Below are 19,943 nucleotides of genomic sequence, written 5' to 3' on the forward strand. Positions count from 1 at the left end.
AGAAAAACTAGTAAAACACTTTAAACGAGGTGTGCTGTCGTTCTGTTTATAGCAGAGAGGGACAAATCATGGCAACGTGCTGGGGCTTGGCCTACGCCTACAGAGCCCTGCTCAACACTATCCAGCACCTTCAAAGGGAAAAAAATGTCTCTGGATCTGATGGCAAAGCAACAGACAATGCAGCTATGCCAACTATAAGCACAGCAGCTACTCAAACCCTGACCACAACAGACAACACAGCTACTCCAAGCACCGCAGCTACACCAACCCCAGTGACAAGTACAGTAGCTACTCAAACCCTGACAGCAACAGACAATGCAGCTGTTGGTGTTACTCAACTCCCAAGCACAACAGCTGCACCAACTCCAGCAATAGACATTGCAACCACTCCAACCCTAGTGGCAGACACTGCAGCCACTCCAACCACAATGACAAACACTGCAGCTAAACCAAATGGCCAGTTTGTGACAACGTCTGTTGCCCCTGTAAGCAAAAGCAAATGAGAGGCACAAAGAGCAACCCGTGAAGCGAAGAAAGATGAAGACCCAATGCCATTACTACACGGAACAGCATCTGAACAAGAGTTACTACTACGTAGATCAGAGGAAGCGGAAGAAGAAGAAGAGGTGACTTCTCGACCCCGGACCTCAACCGAGCTGCGGAATATGCGAAAAGATTTCACCCGTCTTCCAGGGGAGCACGTTGTCACCTGGTTGCTCCGATGCTGGGACAATGGGGCCGACGGTCACGAACTAGAAGGTAGGGAAGCCAAGCAGCTGGGATCACTTGCTAAGGAAGGAGGAATTGACACAGCGATTGCAAGAGAGAAGCGAGCCCTCAGTCTTTGGAGGCGGCTCCTGGCAGCTGTGAAGGAAAGGTTTCTCTACAAGGACGATATTACGAGTCGCTCAGCCAACGGGACCACGGTAGAGAAAGGCATCCAGTCCCTGAGGGAATCAGCCATTACAGAGATGATCTATCGTAGACCGGATGCCAGGTACACATCTGTAGATCCAGATGAAGTCGAATGTACACGACCCATGTGGCAGAAACTTACATGGAGCATGCCATCATCATATGCCCACACATTGGCATCAATGACCTGGAATGACGGAATATCACCAACAGTGGATTGCCTGATTCGTCAACTCCGAGAGTTCGAAGACAATCTCACCCCTTCCATCATTTCAGCTATGGAAAAACTGCCCCAGGAGTTCAAACAATTGAGAGATGATTTATCCGATCTATCCAGCTCCCCACGCGTACCAACCCATGTCTCAGCTATTAAGAGAAGGTGCCCTACTGCTCGAGAAAGAAAATATAGGAGGTACATGCCACGGGCCACCCTATAGTTTTACCTGCGGGATCACGGAGAAGACATGAGAAAGTGGGATGGAAAACCTACCTCAGTTCTGGAGCAACGGGTGCGTGAACTGAAGAGGAGAACAATGGTCAAGGATGATCCTCCCAGGAAAGCTGCTGCTCCAGTCTCTGGTGAGCAGCTTCCCAGATGGAGTGAAAGAGCTGATTTTACTCCCGCTCCTGTGATAAGGAATACTAATCCCTTTCTACAAGACATAAGTGGAGAATTTTATGATCACTATTAGAGGGGCCCTGCCTCCAGCCAGGTGGAGGAGAGGGATAATCGGGTTTACTGGACTGTGTGGATCAGATGGGCTGGCACATCAGTCCCACAGAAGTATAAGGCTCTAGCAGATACCGGTGCACAGTGTACTCTGATGCCATCAAGGTATCAAGGGGTGAAACCCATTTATATTTCTGGAGTGACAGGAGGATCCCAAGCGTTAACTATGCTGGAAGCTGAAATCAGCCTGACTGGGAGGAAGTGGCAAAAGCACCCCATTGTGACTGGTCCAGGGGCTCCATGCATCCTTGGCATAGACTATCTCAGGAGAGGGTACTTCAAAGACCCAAAAGGGTATAGATGGGCTTTTGGTATCGCTGCCTTGGAGACAGAGGAAATTAAGCAGCTGTCCACCTTGCCCGGTCTCTCAGAGGATCCTTCTGTTGTGGGGTTGCTGAAGGTCAAAGAACAACAAGTGCCAATTGCGACCACAACAGTGCACCGGCGGCAATATCGCACCAACCGAGACTCCTTGATTCCCATCCATAAGCTGATCCATAGACTGGAGACCCAAGGAGTGATCAGCAGGACCCGCTCACCCTTTAATAGCCTCATATGGCCAGTGCAAAAGTCTAATGGAGAGTGGAGACTAACAGTAGACTATCGTGGCCTGAACGAAGTCACACCACCATTGAGTGCTGCCGTACCGGACATGCTAGAACTTCAATATGAACTGGAGTCAAAGGCAGCCAAGTGGTATGCCACAATTGACACTGCCAATGCATTTTTCTCAATCCCTTTGGCAGCAGAATGCAGGCCACAGTTTGCTTTCACTTGGAGGGGCATCGAGTACACTTGGAACCGACTGCCCCAGGGGTGGAAACACAGCCCTACCATCTGCCATGGATTGATCCAGACTGCACTGGAACAGGGGCAAGCTCCAGAACACCTGCAATACATTGATGACATCATCGTGTGGGGTGATACAGCGGAAGAAGTTTTTGAGAAAGGGAGGAAAATAATCCAAATCCTGCTGAAGGCCGGTTTTGCCATAAAACGGAATAAGGTCAAGGGACCTGCACAGGAGATTCAATTTTTGGGAATAAAATGGCAAGATGGACGTCGCCAGATCCCCACAGATGTGATCAACAAGATAACAGCAATGTCTCCACCAACTAACAAGAAAGAAACACAAGCTTTCTTAGGTGTTGTGGGGTTCTGGAGAATGCACATCCCTAATTACAGTCTGATTGTAAGCCCTCTCTACCACGTGACCCCGAAGAAGAATGATTTCAAATGGGGCCCTGAGCAACAACAAGCCTTTGAACAAATTAAACGAGAAATAGTTCATGCAGTAGCCCTTGGACCAGTCCGGACCAGGCCAGATGTGAAAAATGTGCTCTATACCGCAGCTGGGGAGAATGGTCCTACCTGGAGCCTCTGGCAGAAAGCTCCAGGGGAGACTCGAGGTCGACCCCTTGGCTTTTGGAGTCAGGGATATAAAGGATCCGAGGCCAGCTATACTCCCACTGAAAAAGAGATACTGGCAGCCTATGAAGGGGTTCGAGCTGCCTTAGAAGTGATCGCAACTGAAGCGCAGCTCCTGCTGGCACCCCGGTTGCCTGTGCTGGGCTGGATGTTCAAAGGCAGGGTCTCCTCTACACATCATGCAACTGATGCTACATGGAGTAAGTGGGCCACACTAATTACACAACGAGCTCGAATAGGAAATCCCAGTCGTCCAGGAATTCTAGAAGTCATCATAGACTGGCCAGAGGGCAAAGATTTTGGGATGTCACCAGAAGAGGAGGTGACGCGTGCTGAAGAGGCCCCACCATATAATGAACTGTCAGAGAGTGAAAAGCAATATGCCTTGTTTACTGATGGGTCCTGCTGTACTGTGGGAAAGCATCGGAGATGGAAGGCAGCTGTGTGGAGTCCCCTGCGACAAGTTGCAGAAACTGCTGAAGAGAGGGTGAATCGAGTCAGTTTGCAGAGGTGAAAGCCATCCAGCTGGCCTTGGACATTGCTGAACGAGAAAAATGGCCAGTACTTTATCTCTATACTGACTCATGGATGGTGGCAAATGCCCTGTGGGGGTGGTTGCAGCAATGGAAGCAGAGCAACTGGCAACGCAGAAGTAAACCCATCTGGGCTGCTGCACTGTGGCAAGATATCGCTGCTCGGGTGCAGAACCTGGTGGTGAAGGTACGCCACGTAGATGCTCATGTACCCAAGAGTCAGGCCACTGAGGAACACTAGAACAACCAACAAGTGGATAAAGCTGCTAAGATTAAAGTGGCTCAGATGGACTTGGATTGGCAACATAAGGGTCAATTACTTTTAGCCCGGTGGGCCCATGACACCTCAGGCCATCAAGGCAGAGACGTAACATATAGATGGGCTCGTGATCGAGGGGTGGACTTAACAATGGACACTATTGCCCAGGTTACTCACGAATGTGAAACATGTGCTGCAATTAAGCAAGCCAAGCAGTTAAAGCCTCTCTGGTAAGGAGGACGATGGCTGAAGTACAAGTATGGGGAGGCCTGGCAGATTGACTATATCACACTCCCACCGACCCGCCAAGGCAAGCGCTCTGTGCTTACCATGGTGGAAGCAACCACCGGCTGGTTGGAAACATACGCTGTGTCCCACGCCACTGCCTGGAACACTATCCTGGGCCTTGAGAAACAAGTCTTGTGGCGACATAGCACCCCAGAGAGAATTAAGTCAGACAACGGGACTCATTTCCGGAACAACCTTATAGACACTTGGGCCAAAGAGCATGGCATTGAGTGGGTATATGACATCCCCTACCATGCACCAGCCTCTGGGAAAATCGAACGGTACAATGGGCTGTTAAAAACTACACTGAGAGCAATGGGTGTTGGGACTTCCAAACACTGGGATACACATTTACCAAAAGCCACCTGGTTGGTCAACAGTAGGGGATCTGCCAACAGGGCTGGCCCAGCCCAATCAGAACTTTTACGTACTGTAGAGGGGGATAAAGTTCCTGTGGTGCACATAAAGAATTTGTTGGGGAAGACAGTCTGGGTTATTCCTGCTTCAGGTAAAGGCAAACCCACTCGTGGGGTTGCTTTTGTTCAGGGACCTGGATATACTTGGTGGGTAATGCGGGAAGATGGGGAAGTCCGATGTGTACCTCAAGGGGATTTGATTTTGGGGGAAAACAGCCAATGAACTCAATTGTACGCTGTTGCCTGCTCTATAACACTTTTATAGCCCACCAGCTAGGTATCTTCAGGTCGCCAGCAACTGACCCTGACTTCCCTCCGATCATCACCTCAACAAAGAATGAATTTTGAGGAAACCAGACGAGCTCAGCAGTGACCAGACGAGCTTGGCGGTATTATCGGCAGGCAACAATCCAACACTACATACCGTCCCTCCTGCCCTGAAAGACTATTACAAGAGATGGAGCCTGACACCATGGACTGGATGTGTTCAGCAATTTTACAGGGATTGGTCCATGGACTAGGGAATGATATCTTTCTCTGTGTGTGGGTGTGGGTGTATACATATGTGTATATATGGGACAGGGGCGATGGTGTGTTGAGAGATGTGGGATCTGAGCATGACGTGAATGCTATGGAATAAGGGGTGGACACTGTCTTCGGTTCAGCTATAGCAGTCATTTTTCTCCTTCTCAGTAGCTGGTGCAGTGCTGTGTTTTTTAACTTTCAGCCTGGGAACAACGCTGATAACACTGATGTTTTCAGTTGTTGCTAAGTAATGTTTATTCCAACCAAGGACTTTCTCAGTCTCATGCTTTGCCAGGGAGGAGGGGAAGCCGGGAGGAAGCAGAGACCGGACACCTGACCCAAACTAGCCAAAGGGGTATTCCATACCACAGCACGTCATGCCCAGTATATAAACCGGGGGGAGTTACCCAGAAGGCCCAGATCACTGCTCGGGTCGGGCTGGGTATCGGTCGGCGGGTGGTGAGCAATTGTATCCTCTCCCTTGTTATTTCACTAATCATTATTATCACTGGTGGTAGCAGTAGTGGTTTCGTATTATACCCTAGTTGCGGGACTGTTCTTACCTCAACCCTGGGAGTTACATTCGTCCAATTCTCCTCCCCATCCCTCCGGGAGCGGGGGGAGGAAGGGGGGGAGTGAGCGAGCAGCTGTGTGGTTCTGAGTTACCGGCTGGGCTCAAACCACGACATTCTGCAACATTTTTGGTCTTCCAAAACCCAGGCCATTTTAGGAAGAAGTTAATAGTATGGAGAACAAGGTAATTAACTCATGCTTACCATACTGACTGGCATCAAAACATGTAAATGGGGAACCAAGAACCTCAACAAAGTACCCCATGCTTCTTAGGTGCTGGTACATGTCCCTGAAGTTTGTATGGATATGATCACCATTCCTTAGGAAAAGAGAAAAGCGTTGAAGACATTTAAATCTGGTGTGCAGAAATCAGATGTAAATCCTTTAATTATAGATTACGTCCTAGTTTCCTTCCTTCCTAGTAAGCTAGTTTCCTAGATTACTTTCCTCGTTTACTTCCTAGGTCCATTTTTCTCAAATGAAATCCTGTAGTTTTCCAAGAGCTATCTCCTCTTTGTAAAATTATTCACAAATGACACTGGTTCTGAGTCCTACAGAGAAGAGTCAAAGCTAGGAATTGAGCATGTTCCTTACAAAGCACAATACACATGTTTGCACTGCCCCACAGAGAAACACTGCTGCATTAAAACCAGATGCTCTTCACAGGACTTCCTCCTTGCAAGAGCCAGTAAGAACAATTTTAACTACTAACTGGAAGAAGCTCACAGGACCACTTGTAAATAGTTACTGAAATTCAGCAGAGAGTTTCTGTCCATTTGCCATGTCTGTATGCTCCAAATACCTTTCCAAAGGCTATGACTTGGTCACTGACCCAATTAATCCTTATACATAGTTGCACGATTCTTCCTATGGATGCTTTCCCTTTCCATCTATGAAAGACCATAGGGGCCAGCCAAGCCCCTCCCTGCTTCAAAGACAGCATCCCTCAACAGACAAGGGGTTTCATAGAATTGTAGACTGGCTTGGGTTGGAAGGGACCTTTAACCTTATCCAGTTCCAACCCCCTGCCACGGGCAGGGACACCTTCCACTAGTCCAGGTTGCTCCAAGCCCCTGTGCCCAACCTGACCTTGAACACTGCCAGGGATGGCGCAACTACAGCTTCTCTGGGCAACCTGTGCCAGTGTCATAGTGAAGAATTTTTTCCTAATGTCTTATCTAAATCTACTCTTTTCAGCATAAAGCCATTCCCACTTTCTTCTTTAGGATTTAGTATTTAAAATTTCTGGGTTTTTTGGTTTTTTTGGTTTTTTTTTTGATAAGTGAATGCTGAAGTGGCTAATAACATGCCTTCCTTAACTTCCTGGGAGAAATAAGGGCAGAAAAGAAAAATGCTGCACTTTGAAAGCCAAACAAAAATCTCAGTGTCTTAAATCTGCATTGTAAAACCTTTTCGTTTCACGTGAATAAAACCATAGAGCACAAAAAAAATCCTGCACTAAAAGCATGCTGAGCCCAAGTGCTTTTCATGGATTTCCTAGGAAAACTAATCCCATGCCACACTGAATAAGGCCAGAGCACTCTGGCATTCAGTAAAGTTACCCCACATCATCAACACACAATTAAAAAATTTATACAATCTGAGATAAATACCAATCTAATGGATCATTCTTCATCCTCAAATTATCCCTGGGGAAGTATCCTGGTGGATAACGGAGATTATGATATTGATCCCAAAGGACTCGCTTACTACGAGGTGGAGTAGGAATTATCTTCACTTTTATTGGAAGCTTCACCGTTGAAGTCTGCTCTGCACCATTCTTAGACTGAAGGACAGAACAAACGACAGTGAAATCCTTTTTCCCCCACAGTAACATTCACCAGTTAACTGTGGACGCTGCACCATTCTTAGACTGAAGGACAGAACAAACTACAGTGAAATCCTTTTTTCCCCACAGGAACATTCACCAGTTAACTGTGGACGCTGCACCATTCTTAAACTGAAGGACAGAACAAACTACAGTGAAATCCTTTTTTCCCCACAGGAACATTCACCAGTTAACTGTGGATTGTAACCAGTACCAGTTCTGGAGACAGAGAGATGACTTTTGCCTTAAATCACCTTGCAATTTTTCTGCACTCAACATTTACAATTACTCTCAGAACATAAAATACTTAAATGTTACAACTATGATCTGGCTCAATTGTTCAAAAAGTTAAAAACTTCTCAGGAACAATTAAGCATGGTTCTAGAAGAAATATGTTAAAGTAATTTCTTTTTCGAAACACATTATTTAGAATTCACAGTAAACAGATGAAATAATGAAGTCAGTTTCTGAGTGAGGTTTTTTGATTCTAAAGCATATTCAATTTGCAGGTTAATCCTGCCCTCAACTATAAAGATTGTGATTTGTATTCTTCAATTTCCTGACCCCAATCTAACCTATGCTTCAAATGATGGAATCAGAGCAACGCCTTAAAAGAGGGTACTTATATATGAGGAAGCAGTTTTAATAATTATTAACACAGAAAAATCAGTATTTGCAGAACTTACTTCATTTTCTGCAGGGGATGATACCGTGATCATAACATGACCTTGAGCAATGCCTTCCCAAGACGCTGCCTTCTTTGCTACAGAGATGGAAATTGCTAAGTATCCAGACCAAGGCCACAACACAGGGGAATAGGAGAAAGCCACTTCAATATTATCCCCATTTTGTGGGAGATAGGGTTGCCAGTCTGGCTGTGAAATACAAAATACAGAACATTGGTGAAACAGTATTGGCAGTCACCAATTTTTGCACATTCATGCTTTTCTGAAGATTATGCCAAATTTTAAAATGACCACAAAGCCCAAAAGGTTGGTGGTGTGTCAGCGAATCAACTTAATCGTGACAGCCTTAATGATCCAGACTATAGGGTTTTCAGAGGCAAGGCTCTGTAAGAAACTATATGAACAGCATACTGCCTAAGTGCACATGTTTTAATGTTTTGGGGTGCTGTGCAGAAATTTATTGCTAAGAACACAAAATTTCCTTCAGTAATAAAGAGAGCTAATGCTATCACAGACATAGGCAAATTATATCAGCTCTGTGCATTACCACAAGCTAATGATGTTGGATGAGAGCTGCAACACTCTTTAATGTAAACTTAAATCTAAAACAGACCTCAGGATTCACACTAAAATGTTGAAATTAAGCTCGTGTACATTGGCTAGAGTTCTGGGATAGGTGCCTTATTTAACTGGTATGAATTCCCAAATGTGTTCTACATTTAAACTTACATAAAGCTTAATTAAAAAAAAAATATAACTAAAAATCTCACTAGTTAACCAACATGCTCAACTTCAGTGGTGTAAAAGAACAGGCTTTGCAGCAGACCTTGGTGAGTCAATACATTCAGGTCATTTTGACCTATGGAAGAAACATGATCTGCAATGTCTTTACCAACACTGCTTATGCTTCAGACCAAAAAGGAAAGAAAAAAAAGAACAGATGAGGAGAGTCTTTCCAGAAGATTTTAAATGCTATCAGAGATTTCTTTGTATTCTCTAAGTACCTGTCAATCCAAACTGGTTTTACAAAGACAAAACGCTGCACACCCCTGAAACCAATGCATTGCTTGAAAACTTGTAGACAGGTCATGTTGACAAATCTTACTAATCAGGGTGCGTCCTTTAAAATCAAACGTTTTGCATCTCTTGCTCTCAGCAGTAAGAAATCTGATTTGTTTTATGAAATTCATAATGTTTAAGCAACACTAATAGCCAGGACCTGGAACAATGTTAAGTCTTACCTTGTCTACAATTCTCCCAGTGACTCCCATACCATTAAGGATAGTAACATTAACAATGGTTGGCATCCCTCCATAATATATGGGCTGAGAACAATAGGGCCACATGTAGGGACATTCCGTCAGGTCAATATAGCTTGGACTCAAACTACAGGGTGGAGGAAGTAGAATTTAAAAATAAAAACCAAAACCAACCAATACCAGAAACCAAAAACCAGAAGAACATGCCACTATACATAACAATGAAAAAAATACAGATAAAACACGCCAGTCATAGTTACTCTACCAAGATTTCCCACCTTGCTACCCAAATCTGCCCCAAAATCTTCTTCTCTTCCCCTCTAATTTTTTTTTTTTTTAAGTTTTGTGAAAAGATTTTCACACACAAAAAAACCTTTTCAGCACAGTGAGAATGTTCTTATTCTCTAAAGTTTAAATTTAAGTACTTTTCCATTGTGTTCTAGGTCACATTATTCCTAACATCTGAGTCTAGAAGACAAAGACAATTTAGCTCTCATAGGCACTTCATCCCATAAACTGCAGAAAATACTTTGACTTTTCATCCATTCTGGTGTCAAAATTCACACTTTCAGATTACCTAAGACCTGTGCTAGTTCTTTGTTGCATAAGCATAGATTGCTCAACTGAGTTACGCATGCATCACCTGCTCTTTGAGAAACACAGCAGATTATAGTCTATCATTGATTAATTAAGGATTAAAATTAACCTGGCTTGTGGTTTATAGCTGTTGAGGATCTGATAAGCTCTCAGAAGATCCAACTTGCCATGTCCTTGTTCAAACATGTTGACTCCAGGAAGTCTACGTGCTGATGCAATAAGTGCCTGCTTCATACTTGCTGGATTCACCATTTCACGCTTCTGAACTGTGCTGAAATAGGAAACAACAGATCACATTAGGTGGCTTTTATTCCACTTTCTAGCTAGTCTTGTTTACCATTCTGCCTTAACAGTCATTTGATGTAAAGAAAATGCAATCAAAAATCAGTTTGTTCTGAGTAACATCTTCTGTTCATATTTGTTTATTATTACTTGATTTCTCACTGAAACAGCTGAGAAGAAGAGTGACAAGTTTCTGACATATCTGTCTTAAAAACTAATACTGCATTAACTTTTCTCATTACAACGTGATCCAAGACGAGCAGTCATTACAATCAGGACACTATCTTTAACCGCTAGATACAGTATTCTGAAAATCAAAGCCTCTGTATCTGGAAAGTTGCTGGTATCTTCTGCAAACCACTTTACGGAAGAAATATGATGATGACTTCGAAATTCTGGCATGTTTCTCAAAAAGGTTCATCTCCTCCTTATGTAGTAACAACAACAAACACAAAGTACAGACTTGCAACACCCACCTTCCTTTCAAGTTCTTCAGTGTCTAACAGATGACTTACGCAACCAGATAATAACCATAAACCCCTGAATCCCACAAAATTTATGAGTACTTAGATAATTAACTGTTACAGGTGCCTACTTTCAGTAGCTGCTCTTCTACAACGCTACTGACAGAAGCTCAGCAATTCCAAATAATTAAAAAACGTGACAAAATTCTCCCTAGGTATATTTGAAAGACTATTATTCAAATCAGTTCTCAGGTTTTTGTCAGGAAACTTAGAGCTAGTTAGACACGGTAATAGGCAGAAGAAATAGAATTTTGTCCTCTGAGTTTGTTTTCCTACATCTGAACATAATTTAGTTTTGTTTGGTGAGTTCCTTTACAGGGCCTTTTATGACTCTCCTGCATCAGTATCTTTTTAGAGATTTAGTATTTAAGCCTTACCTCACTAACAAAGTAACAGCACCTGCCACCACAGGAGATGCTACACTTGTCCCAGAGAGAGAGCGGCATCCACCTTTCATACCAGAACCTCTCACTCCAGAGCCATAAGTAACAATATCAGGCTTCACTCTACCGTAACCTCCAGGCAGCTCCTGTGGAAGAAAATGGATGGATTATTGCCCTAATACATAATGAATACTGGTTGCTTCATTTGGGCACTTAAACTAACTGCAGGCCATTCAGAAGTAAAACTACCAACAAAATTAGCTGAGATTGAGCATCACGGATAGCAACACCTAAAGAAGGGCTCAAGTTGTTTATGACAAGTTCTGAATGTTTCAGTGGTAACATTACTGCCAATTACTCTAGTATCTGTGCTAAGAATGAAATCACTGACAAAATGGTAACCGCATTGCTACCTGGCTAATGAGTAAGATGCAGCACAAACAGAAACATATTATAGTCCCCTTAATGAAGATCACAATGCTTCCTCATTTGAAATCAGTACTCATTACCTAAGTTCAACAGGCAAATGCATGCTTGCTGATGTAGCATCTGGAAATCCTAAGATTTTTAAACTAAAGGAATGACAAGAACAGGCCTTCAGTTTTGCAGATTTAACTACACAGGCAAGCCCTCACCGTAAATCAAAAGATACTGGATATTCTACAAATAAATGAAGAATGTCAATACTAGACAAGCCTAATGAAAAACCCTGTAAAGAACATTAAGCTTCTTGCTTAAAGACTTACAATCCCTATCTGATCTTTGATGAAATCTTTTATCACTGGTTACTCCAACACATATCAACTGCACAGGACTACCCCTTCAAAAAAGGCTACCTTTCCAAGGCCTTTATTTTGGCTGCAAATGTGGCTGACCATAGTCAAAGAATCTTACCCAAGTGGTCATTCCCCTAGATGAAAAGCGAGCTATATTATCTTCAAAGTCAATGCCACCCACTCCAATCACATCCATCTGGTCAGCAGGGTTATTTAGAGTCCTAGAACAAGTTGGGAGATCGGAAGACAAAAACGAAAAAGCAACAAACCCCAAAGTCAAGACATAGTCATAAGCCAAAATCAAGACATAGTTTTAAGTTTATCTTGAAAATGGATATGCTGCCGTCAGGTTTTTGTTAGACACTCTTTTTAACCTCCACAGAAACAAATTTTGGTCCTATGTGATACAGTTATACTTTACAAGCAAGAGTAACTTTTCAGGCACTTAGTAACTCAGTAACTAACTCAGTAACTACCAAACCAGGTATCCTGAAGACAAAACAAATCTGGTTTTAAGGCATTTATTTTAGAAATATACCACAAATCATTCTGGCTTGATCCCTTCTATATTCCTTAAACCCAAGATGAGTACCCAAAGATGCCTGCTCAAACTAACAGTGAAATGACAGCTGGAAGTACTACCATTCTTCTATTACTGACTTTCCACTGTTTCAGTGAAAAATATTCAGCCAAGTACTTCACAAGCTGCTGAACTACTACAGCAAGTGATAAAGACAGTGGAAAGAGTTTAACTTGAGTCACTTTCTATAAACAGATTACAGAAAATAGGAGGGAAAACTTCCTGACCAAGCACAACTACTTCCAAAAGCATATAATAAGGTATTTCCTTTCCTTTGAAGTGGCCATTGAAACTTACCCATACAAAGGGCCATCGTTGCCAATAGCAGAGACCATGATGACATTGTTAGCTGTCAGTTCCCATACCTACAAAAATGTTTACAGTAAGGCTCTGCCACCAAAAAAGAGACTTTTCTAAGAAGCATACACTCCATGGAGCTTGATGTAAGTGAACAATTAGTCCAACCTCTCTTTCTTACTGAGATTTATAAAATATATCTTACTGGTATACTCAGTATTAAGCTCCAAACTTTCTTAAGATTATGTGACCAATAACCCAGCCTCAACAGCAACACTGCCAATACTTCGTATTCAGGTTACACCAAAGATAAAACTCCTATCCATAACAAAGCACTTCAGATGCTGAAGTCCAGTTATTCTGAATCCCTCCCAGTAATACTCTGGGGAGAGTAGCGAAGTCACTATCAAACTATGTTTCAGTGCAGGTTATCATTAAAAAAATGAAGAATTTCTAAGCTTCAAATCCCTTAATTACCTTTACAAACAAAGATTTTATCCTTTTTGTAAATGTAAATTAATTTACTTAGTGTTTTTGAAGGACATATTAATGATCCACTTATTTTTTACAAAGTCAAAAACCTAATTCCACTCTTAACCTGAAACACACCTCTTATCACATAACCGAATCAACTTTTTACCTATTTGTTCTTAGAGAATTTGCTACTAAAATCACACTATATGTATTTTTACCATGCAATAAATCAACCATGCAGAGATTTATTAAAAAAAAACACTAAACAAAAACTGCCAAAACAAAACAAGGAGCATTTCAATTAAGCTTTTTCTAATAAGGGCCTACTTAGTTGCCTGCTTGGGAGTCACACTTCTAGCAGTACATACAGCATTTTGTAAAAGGACATTTTTTCCATAGTTCTTCATTCCTTAAACATATTCCTAAAGGCCTATACACTGTACAAAATTTCTCTCATGTAAATGAAACTCCACAGAAACTGCCAGCACCACCAGAATCTGACAGCAGCAGTGGCAAACAAGCAGCTCTGCAAGTACAGCACTCATGTGAGGGATATAAAGACCATGACCAGTTTATTTCCTCATACTAACTTTGTCAACAAATGGATGATCCATGAAGTCTGGCCCACCAATACTTAGATTCAATACATCTATCTTCTTTAAAATTGCGTAATTAAAGGCATCGAGAAACCAAGATGTGTATGAGACCTATGTAAAAAGAAGTGGGGAAAAAAGCTATCATTGAAAAATCCAGTGATTCCATGACAATATGGACTTCAAACTACAGAGAGCAGAAACAACACCAAAGTAAAGCACAAAAGTGTCAGCTGTCTCCTAGTATTTCTAATGCTCAGTACATTTAAGTGATTGCTCAAACACTGTGGTTTTTATGTATTATTTCTGAAAAATATACCAGACTTGAAAACTGTAAGACACCTTGTAGTAAGTCTCTTATAAATAGAAAGACATATTCCTCCCACTTATCAAAGAAAACACATCAACATTTATAAGTACTTGTGATACTCCCAAAGGAAAGGATTACTACAGCATTAATCTAGAAAGGCAGAATTGAAACACATGTAAAATAGCTACCTGGTTATTGGTGAACACTCTAAAAATGTGCAGTTCAGCATTTGGAGCAAATCCCTGGCATTCTCTCATGCTGGCTATCACACCTGCTACAAAAGTTCCATGGCCTAAGCCTACCACAAGAAGAAATAAACAAAATAAAACATTAGAAGACAAACCTTTCCATTGTCAAGGATTTGTACTGTTAAACACCTCCTATACAAAAAAATTACATCAATCTAACAGAATTTACAACAAACTGCAAATTCTGTGTTCAGTTCTAGTCTTTCTGTATCACGTTTTGCAGCTGGGTTCAGTGGGACCAGAATTTCCAGTCTGTGTAGCCACACAACCAGCTGATGAAACTCCAAGTGATAAGCTCTCCAGTTTATCCACTCCTGATTGCTACCAATGAAATCAGGACCCCTGCAAAGCACTCCTGAAAGAAAAACACTATTTTGCATAATGCAAATCATGAGGTCAATGTATTTTTATTTAAACTTCTTAAAAGATTTTTACCCTGACTCTACAATAAATGTATTTTGTTAAGGATTAGGGACTGTAGTGATAGGACAAGTGGTGACGGGTTCAAATTTAAACAGGGGAAGATTAGGTTAGATACAAGGAAATTCTTTACTGTGAGGGTGGTGAGGCACTGGAATGGGCTGCCCAAGGAAGTTGTGAATACTCCATCCATGGCAGTGTTCAAGGCCAGGCTGGACAGTCTTGGGTGAGAAGGTTTAGTGTGTGGTGCCCGTGCTCATGGTGGGGGGTTGGAACCAGATGATCTTAAGGTCCTTTCCAAGTCTAACTATTCTATGATTCTATGAACAATGAGGTAAGAAAATACATTTTCTTCCCTCTGCTCAAAAAATAATTTAGCTTTTGCTTTATTGAACTGCCTACATTATATTTCTGTACTCCAAATCTGCCTGTCCAGCAACCATTTGGGCTCAGAACTAATAGAAAGTGCTACCAAAAGCAGGTGCTGCAATGCAAAGAAATACTACATGATAAAACTACAAAGGTGCACAAAAGACTGAGCAAGATATGCCCATCTTTGAACTCTAAAGAGGTTAAATTGCCAATTGACTCACTGACCCAGGCTGTAGGAAGTTAACAATGTGTGAAAGCATATGGCCAGGGCAAGTTTAGGTCAACATAAAAAAAACAACACAAACATACTGCAGAAAAAGTTCTTTGGTTGTTGATGGGCATGAGCACAGCAATTGTTGATGAAAACTATACAGATTATAAGAACTTTACAGGAAGGTGCCAAAACTGTGGTAAGTTTAGGACTGCACAGTAAAGATGGAAAATGCTCTCCCTCTGTGTGGAAATATGCATGCACTGGGAAATATCAGAATACATAGAAAGGAATAGGAAAGGAACAGCTTTGTGGTGTTTGCTCTCACCACCACCTACTCTGACAATGTATTTATGCCTGCATAGTGTCTTCTTGCCCTGACATTTTTCAAATGCTATGATAAAATACCACATGTGATTCAAAGGAGACTTATGCAACAGCCTCCTGGGACGTTAACGCTCTTTGTTGGATATGGTATGACTACAAAGTGCTCAGGACCATACAAAATTTAACTTGAAATCTCAAGATACAGAGTTTCAACAGATGTTAACATCACAGCAGCAGCAGCAGTTTTACGATGGAAAACAGAACACACCAGTATCAGGAAGAGTTGGACAATTGTGCACAGTAACTCACCATCATCCAAGGTTCTCTCATTAGTCCAGTTTGTTCTCTCCTTTACATTTTTGAAATGTGGGTGTTTCTCACTCAGACCAGTGTCAAACACAGCTACTCTTACACCAGCACCTATAGCAGAAAAACATCGCGTTTTCTGGTTCAGCTTTGAAGCAAATCTAATCTATCAGATTAAAGAGAACTTTTGTTTAATGTGGCATGCAATTTACAAGCTCAGTAAGTTACAGATCTTAACCACAACTTATATTCCAGTTCAGAAATTCAGCCACAGATTATAAATATGACCAATTTCTCAGCACACACAAATAACAGCACTCCGTAAGTATACAACGTGTCTCGAAACAAATTATTTCTCAATCTTTCTGGAACCGGCACCCAACGAGAGACTAATACATAGGAGTCAATTAGCCTCTCCTCAGACTTCCCTTGTTTCTCAATGAAGGTTATCGTTATAAGCCAATAGACAAAATTATACCTGTGTAACCCATCTGCCAGAGGACATCTGCCTGCAAGGTCTGAGCAACTTGGCGAGGGATAGCTCTCAGCAAACGCCTGCTTGAGTGTCGACCTGTTGCATGCCAGAAGCCAGAACCTAAAGAAAGACTTGCTCTTCTCAAGGGACGAGATGACTGCCACTTTTGAGTCCATCTGGTTTCATTGCAGTGCAACACTGGATCAGCTATACAGAATTAGGATGAAGAACGTAAAAAACAGTATAAAGAAAACCACAAAAGATTGTATTTTATGCAAATATACAAACAAAATATGCAGAAACAAAAATATGCAAAACAACAGAAGTTTTAGACAAGCAAGTATCGCTTTTCTCTCATCAAAGTCAGTAAAAGCTTCTGTTTTATCTACTACAGATATCGTGGTCCATAGTCTCAGGTAACTGACTGCTGCAAAAGAAATGTTTCTATGTTGTATATAGAATCATTGTCACACTTTAGCAAATGTACGACAAGACCCTGATAATTTTATAGACAAAAGAATAGATTGCTGTAAAGGAAACCTGTAGGCCACTTCTCATTTGTGTAATGCTAAGCTGAAGGTCTGAAATAAGGCTGACACTTTTCCAAAGCAGATTTCATGCAACCACACAGAAAATTACTTACACTCCGAATATTTGAGCGATCGGAAGACCTTCCGCTGAGGTGTTACACGCTTGATGTTTGGGTGATCTTCCAGTGTCAGTACTCCATCTTTCTGTTTCTCATTGATCTGAATAACTTCAAAATCACTAGGATAGTCAGTGGCTGGGTTGTTGCGAGGCATGATCCTCCAGTTCTCAATATCACTACTTTTTAATGCACTTGAAATAAATTTACTTCTAGCTTTAGCTGTGAAGTATCCATTAAAAGCCACAATGTACTCTGGAACAAGAGCACAACTTATCAGAACTGATGTTTAAGCAGCTCACTCATGCATTCACATCACAAAGGTCTAAATATTTCTTTTCTTTTTTCCAGAACAAATAATCACAATTTGAGGCACTTTCCTGTTGCTTTTAGAAATCTGCAATTTATGTCTGCACTACATTGTTGTTTTTTTTTATCAGGGAAGGTGCAACATATGATCAAAACCTTTGAAAAGAAGGTAGAATTGTAAAGGTAAGGTGAAACATGGGGGGAGCAGTGGAAAGAGAACAGAATTCCTGTTAGATCCAGCACTACAAACTGCTTCATTAGCATAGCATCATGGAATGATTTAGATTGGAAGGGACCTTAAAGTTCATCCAGTTCCAGCCCCCTCACATGGGCAGGGACACCTTCCGCTAGACCAGGTTGCTCCAAGCCCCATCCAACATGGCCTTGAACATTGCCAGGGATGGGGCAGCCACAGCTTCTCTGGGCACCCTGTGCCAGCGCCTCAGCACCCTCACAGGGAAGAACTTCTGCCTAATGTCTAATCAAAATCTCCCCTCTGTCAGCTTAAAGCCATTATGCAACTTTAATATACCTCTTGGCATGTATGATTTAAAGAATCTAGCCTCTACATGGTATTGGGTATTAGTGCAAATTACTAACATCAACTACAACACACACAGAACAAAGGCGGTCCCAACAGTCCAGTCCTTGATCTGTACCAGTGAGAGTGGAACTCAGTCCCAGCACACACCACCACATTCAGTCTTTGGCTAACTACGTGTAGAAACGTCACTACCGACATCCTGCCCGTCAGCACCCGGGAACACACACAGCTTCACTGCAGGAACATTACAGGTACCTGAAGCAGCAAGTGGACACAGGGTCAAAGCATCCTACTGCCATCCTTTGCCTTCCCCACAGTGACATGTGCCTCACTTGGTCTTTCATCTGCTCCCTTCACAATTATCTTCACAATCTTTCCATACGTAATCACTTCCACACCTTTTCTTGAACAAACCCAGAGAAATTTCTTGCCTTTCTCACCCCTTCAAGGCCCACTTGTGGTTACACTTCATAAAAGAGCCTCAATTATACCACTGGCCAAGTGAAAACAAACAGCTACTAAACACACAAAAGTGACCAGGCTTGCCCACCTGAGCCTTCACACTCCATTTACACTTTTAACATCCTTTTTATTTCCCCCTCTCTTCCTTCTCTTGTTCTCTGAATCTTGTTACCAGTTAAATCAAGAACCTTTGAAAAATCTGTTTCTCTTTTTGAATAGAGAGAATTTAGTAGACAATATGCTTCTATACAAACTCAGAATGTTACAATTGCACAAACACCACAAATCAGTAAAATACACTTGAACTTCCCACGGATTTGGGGTTTTTTTTACTGCTTAACTCTTTATTACCATGCTCCACGACTGTCGAAGTGAATTCCACTTTCAAAGCCAGGCTAGAACATCCAGGACATATGTGAGCTTCATGAGAGGAATTCTCTAGCCTGGTACTGAAGTGTTTTTTGCCACAGAGTAAAATAACAACCAGAACAAACCAGATGCTTGCAAACTTCATGGTCATAAGAGAAAATGGTTTCATTCCAAAAATTCCATATATTCAAATCACAATTTTCTTCTTTATAAACTAGTTCATTTTTGTTTCAGTAAACGTTGCTTTCACTGCGCTGATCAACTGGATATTCTTAAAGCTGTGTCCAAAATAAGTTGAGATTTCATGGTCTTCTGAGGTAAAGCCTAATAAACAGGCTCATTTCTTTCTCCGCTTCTTCTCCATTTTGTATTAAAGGATTCGGTCACTCGGGATGTGGTAGCTGAGTCCTGTACTCCATTTCCGATGGCAAAGTTAACTCCCTAGAAGAATTAGCAAAGCTGATTGCAAGCCAACCTGTGAGGCAGGGCAATAAAGAAAATAATTAGATTTGTGTTTGTGCAACTGTAGAGCCTGAAAAACATGAAAGAAAAGACACCTTTTGCGGTCAGTATTAGAAATAATACGGAAAAAGTTGTTCTTATGTTTCATTTAGTAATTTTTCATGAAGAGCATGGTAGCTTTTTTGCCAATCAGAAATGCGGCAAACAGAAATTCTGCTAAGGTACACCATTTTACACAAGGAGAGCCAGATCCAAACTACATGTCAAGGCCAGGTAAGGACAAGAGACACTACAATGAAGCAAACATTCAGTCCCTGTGCTTGAAAGAAAAAATCAGCATGAAAGAAGTCTTTCAAACTTTCTTGAGGTAGAATGTGTGTTACTACAACATGGGCACCTGAGAAAATAAGGGCTGAGATTACAGATGTAGTAATGTGGAGTTAAAGGATAGTGTTGAAGCTGTTTCTCACATGGAGGGGAAGCCTCCTCCCTTTATATTCCAAGGTGTGGGAAACTTTGAAGAAAAATCGCAGCGC

General features: G+C 41.9%; 1 protein-coding gene across 6 annotated transcripts in view; it reads right to left on the reverse strand.

The window, feature by feature from the left end:
- The window catches only part of MBTPS1 (membrane bound transcription factor peptidase, site 1), a 32,669-nt gene that overhangs the window by 11,666 nt on the left and 1,060 nt on the right, over positions 1–19,943 (reverse strand). For 4 of the 6 annotated variants that reach the window (XR_003995080.1, XM_030512304.1, XM_030512300.1 and 1 more), the window contains exons 2-15: positions 18,928–19,420; positions 17,259–17,516; positions 16,619–16,822; positions 16,144–16,254; positions 14,445–14,554; positions 13,944–14,060; positions 12,880–12,947; positions 12,121–12,223; positions 11,221–11,372; positions 10,147–10,308; positions 9,423–9,567; positions 8,182–8,370; positions 7,281–7,453; positions 5,871–5,986 (exon numbers count right to left, since the gene is read on the reverse strand). Coding sequence is in view for 5 of the 6 variants with exons in the window: in XM_030512304.1 (XP_030368164.1) it covers positions 5,871–5,986; positions 7,281–7,453; positions 8,182–8,370; positions 9,423–9,567; positions 10,147–10,308; positions 11,221–11,372; positions 12,121–12,223; positions 12,880–12,947; positions 13,944–14,060; positions 14,445–14,554; positions 16,144–16,254; positions 16,619–16,822; positions 17,259–17,516; positions 18,928–19,114 (2,095 nt within the window). In the remaining variant the exon portion in view is untranslated. Of the gene's footprint in view, positions 1–5,870; positions 5,987–7,280; positions 7,454–8,181; positions 8,371–9,422; positions 9,568–10,146; positions 10,309–11,220; positions 11,373–12,120; positions 12,224–12,879; positions 12,948–13,943; positions 14,061–14,444; positions 14,555–16,143; positions 16,255–16,618; positions 16,823–17,258; positions 17,517–18,927; positions 19,421–19,502; positions 19,746–19,943 lie in introns of those variants that run through there. The other 2 variants (XM_030512302.1, XM_030512301.1) reach the window with 2 other exon arrangements.

The sequence above is a fragment of the Strigops habroptila genome, chromosome Z, assembly GCF_004027225.2.
Source record: "Strigops habroptila isolate Jane chromosome Z, bStrHab1.2.pri, whole genome shotgun sequence".
NCBI lineage: Eukaryota > Metazoa > Chordata > Aves > Psittaciformes > Psittacidae > Strigops > Strigops habroptila.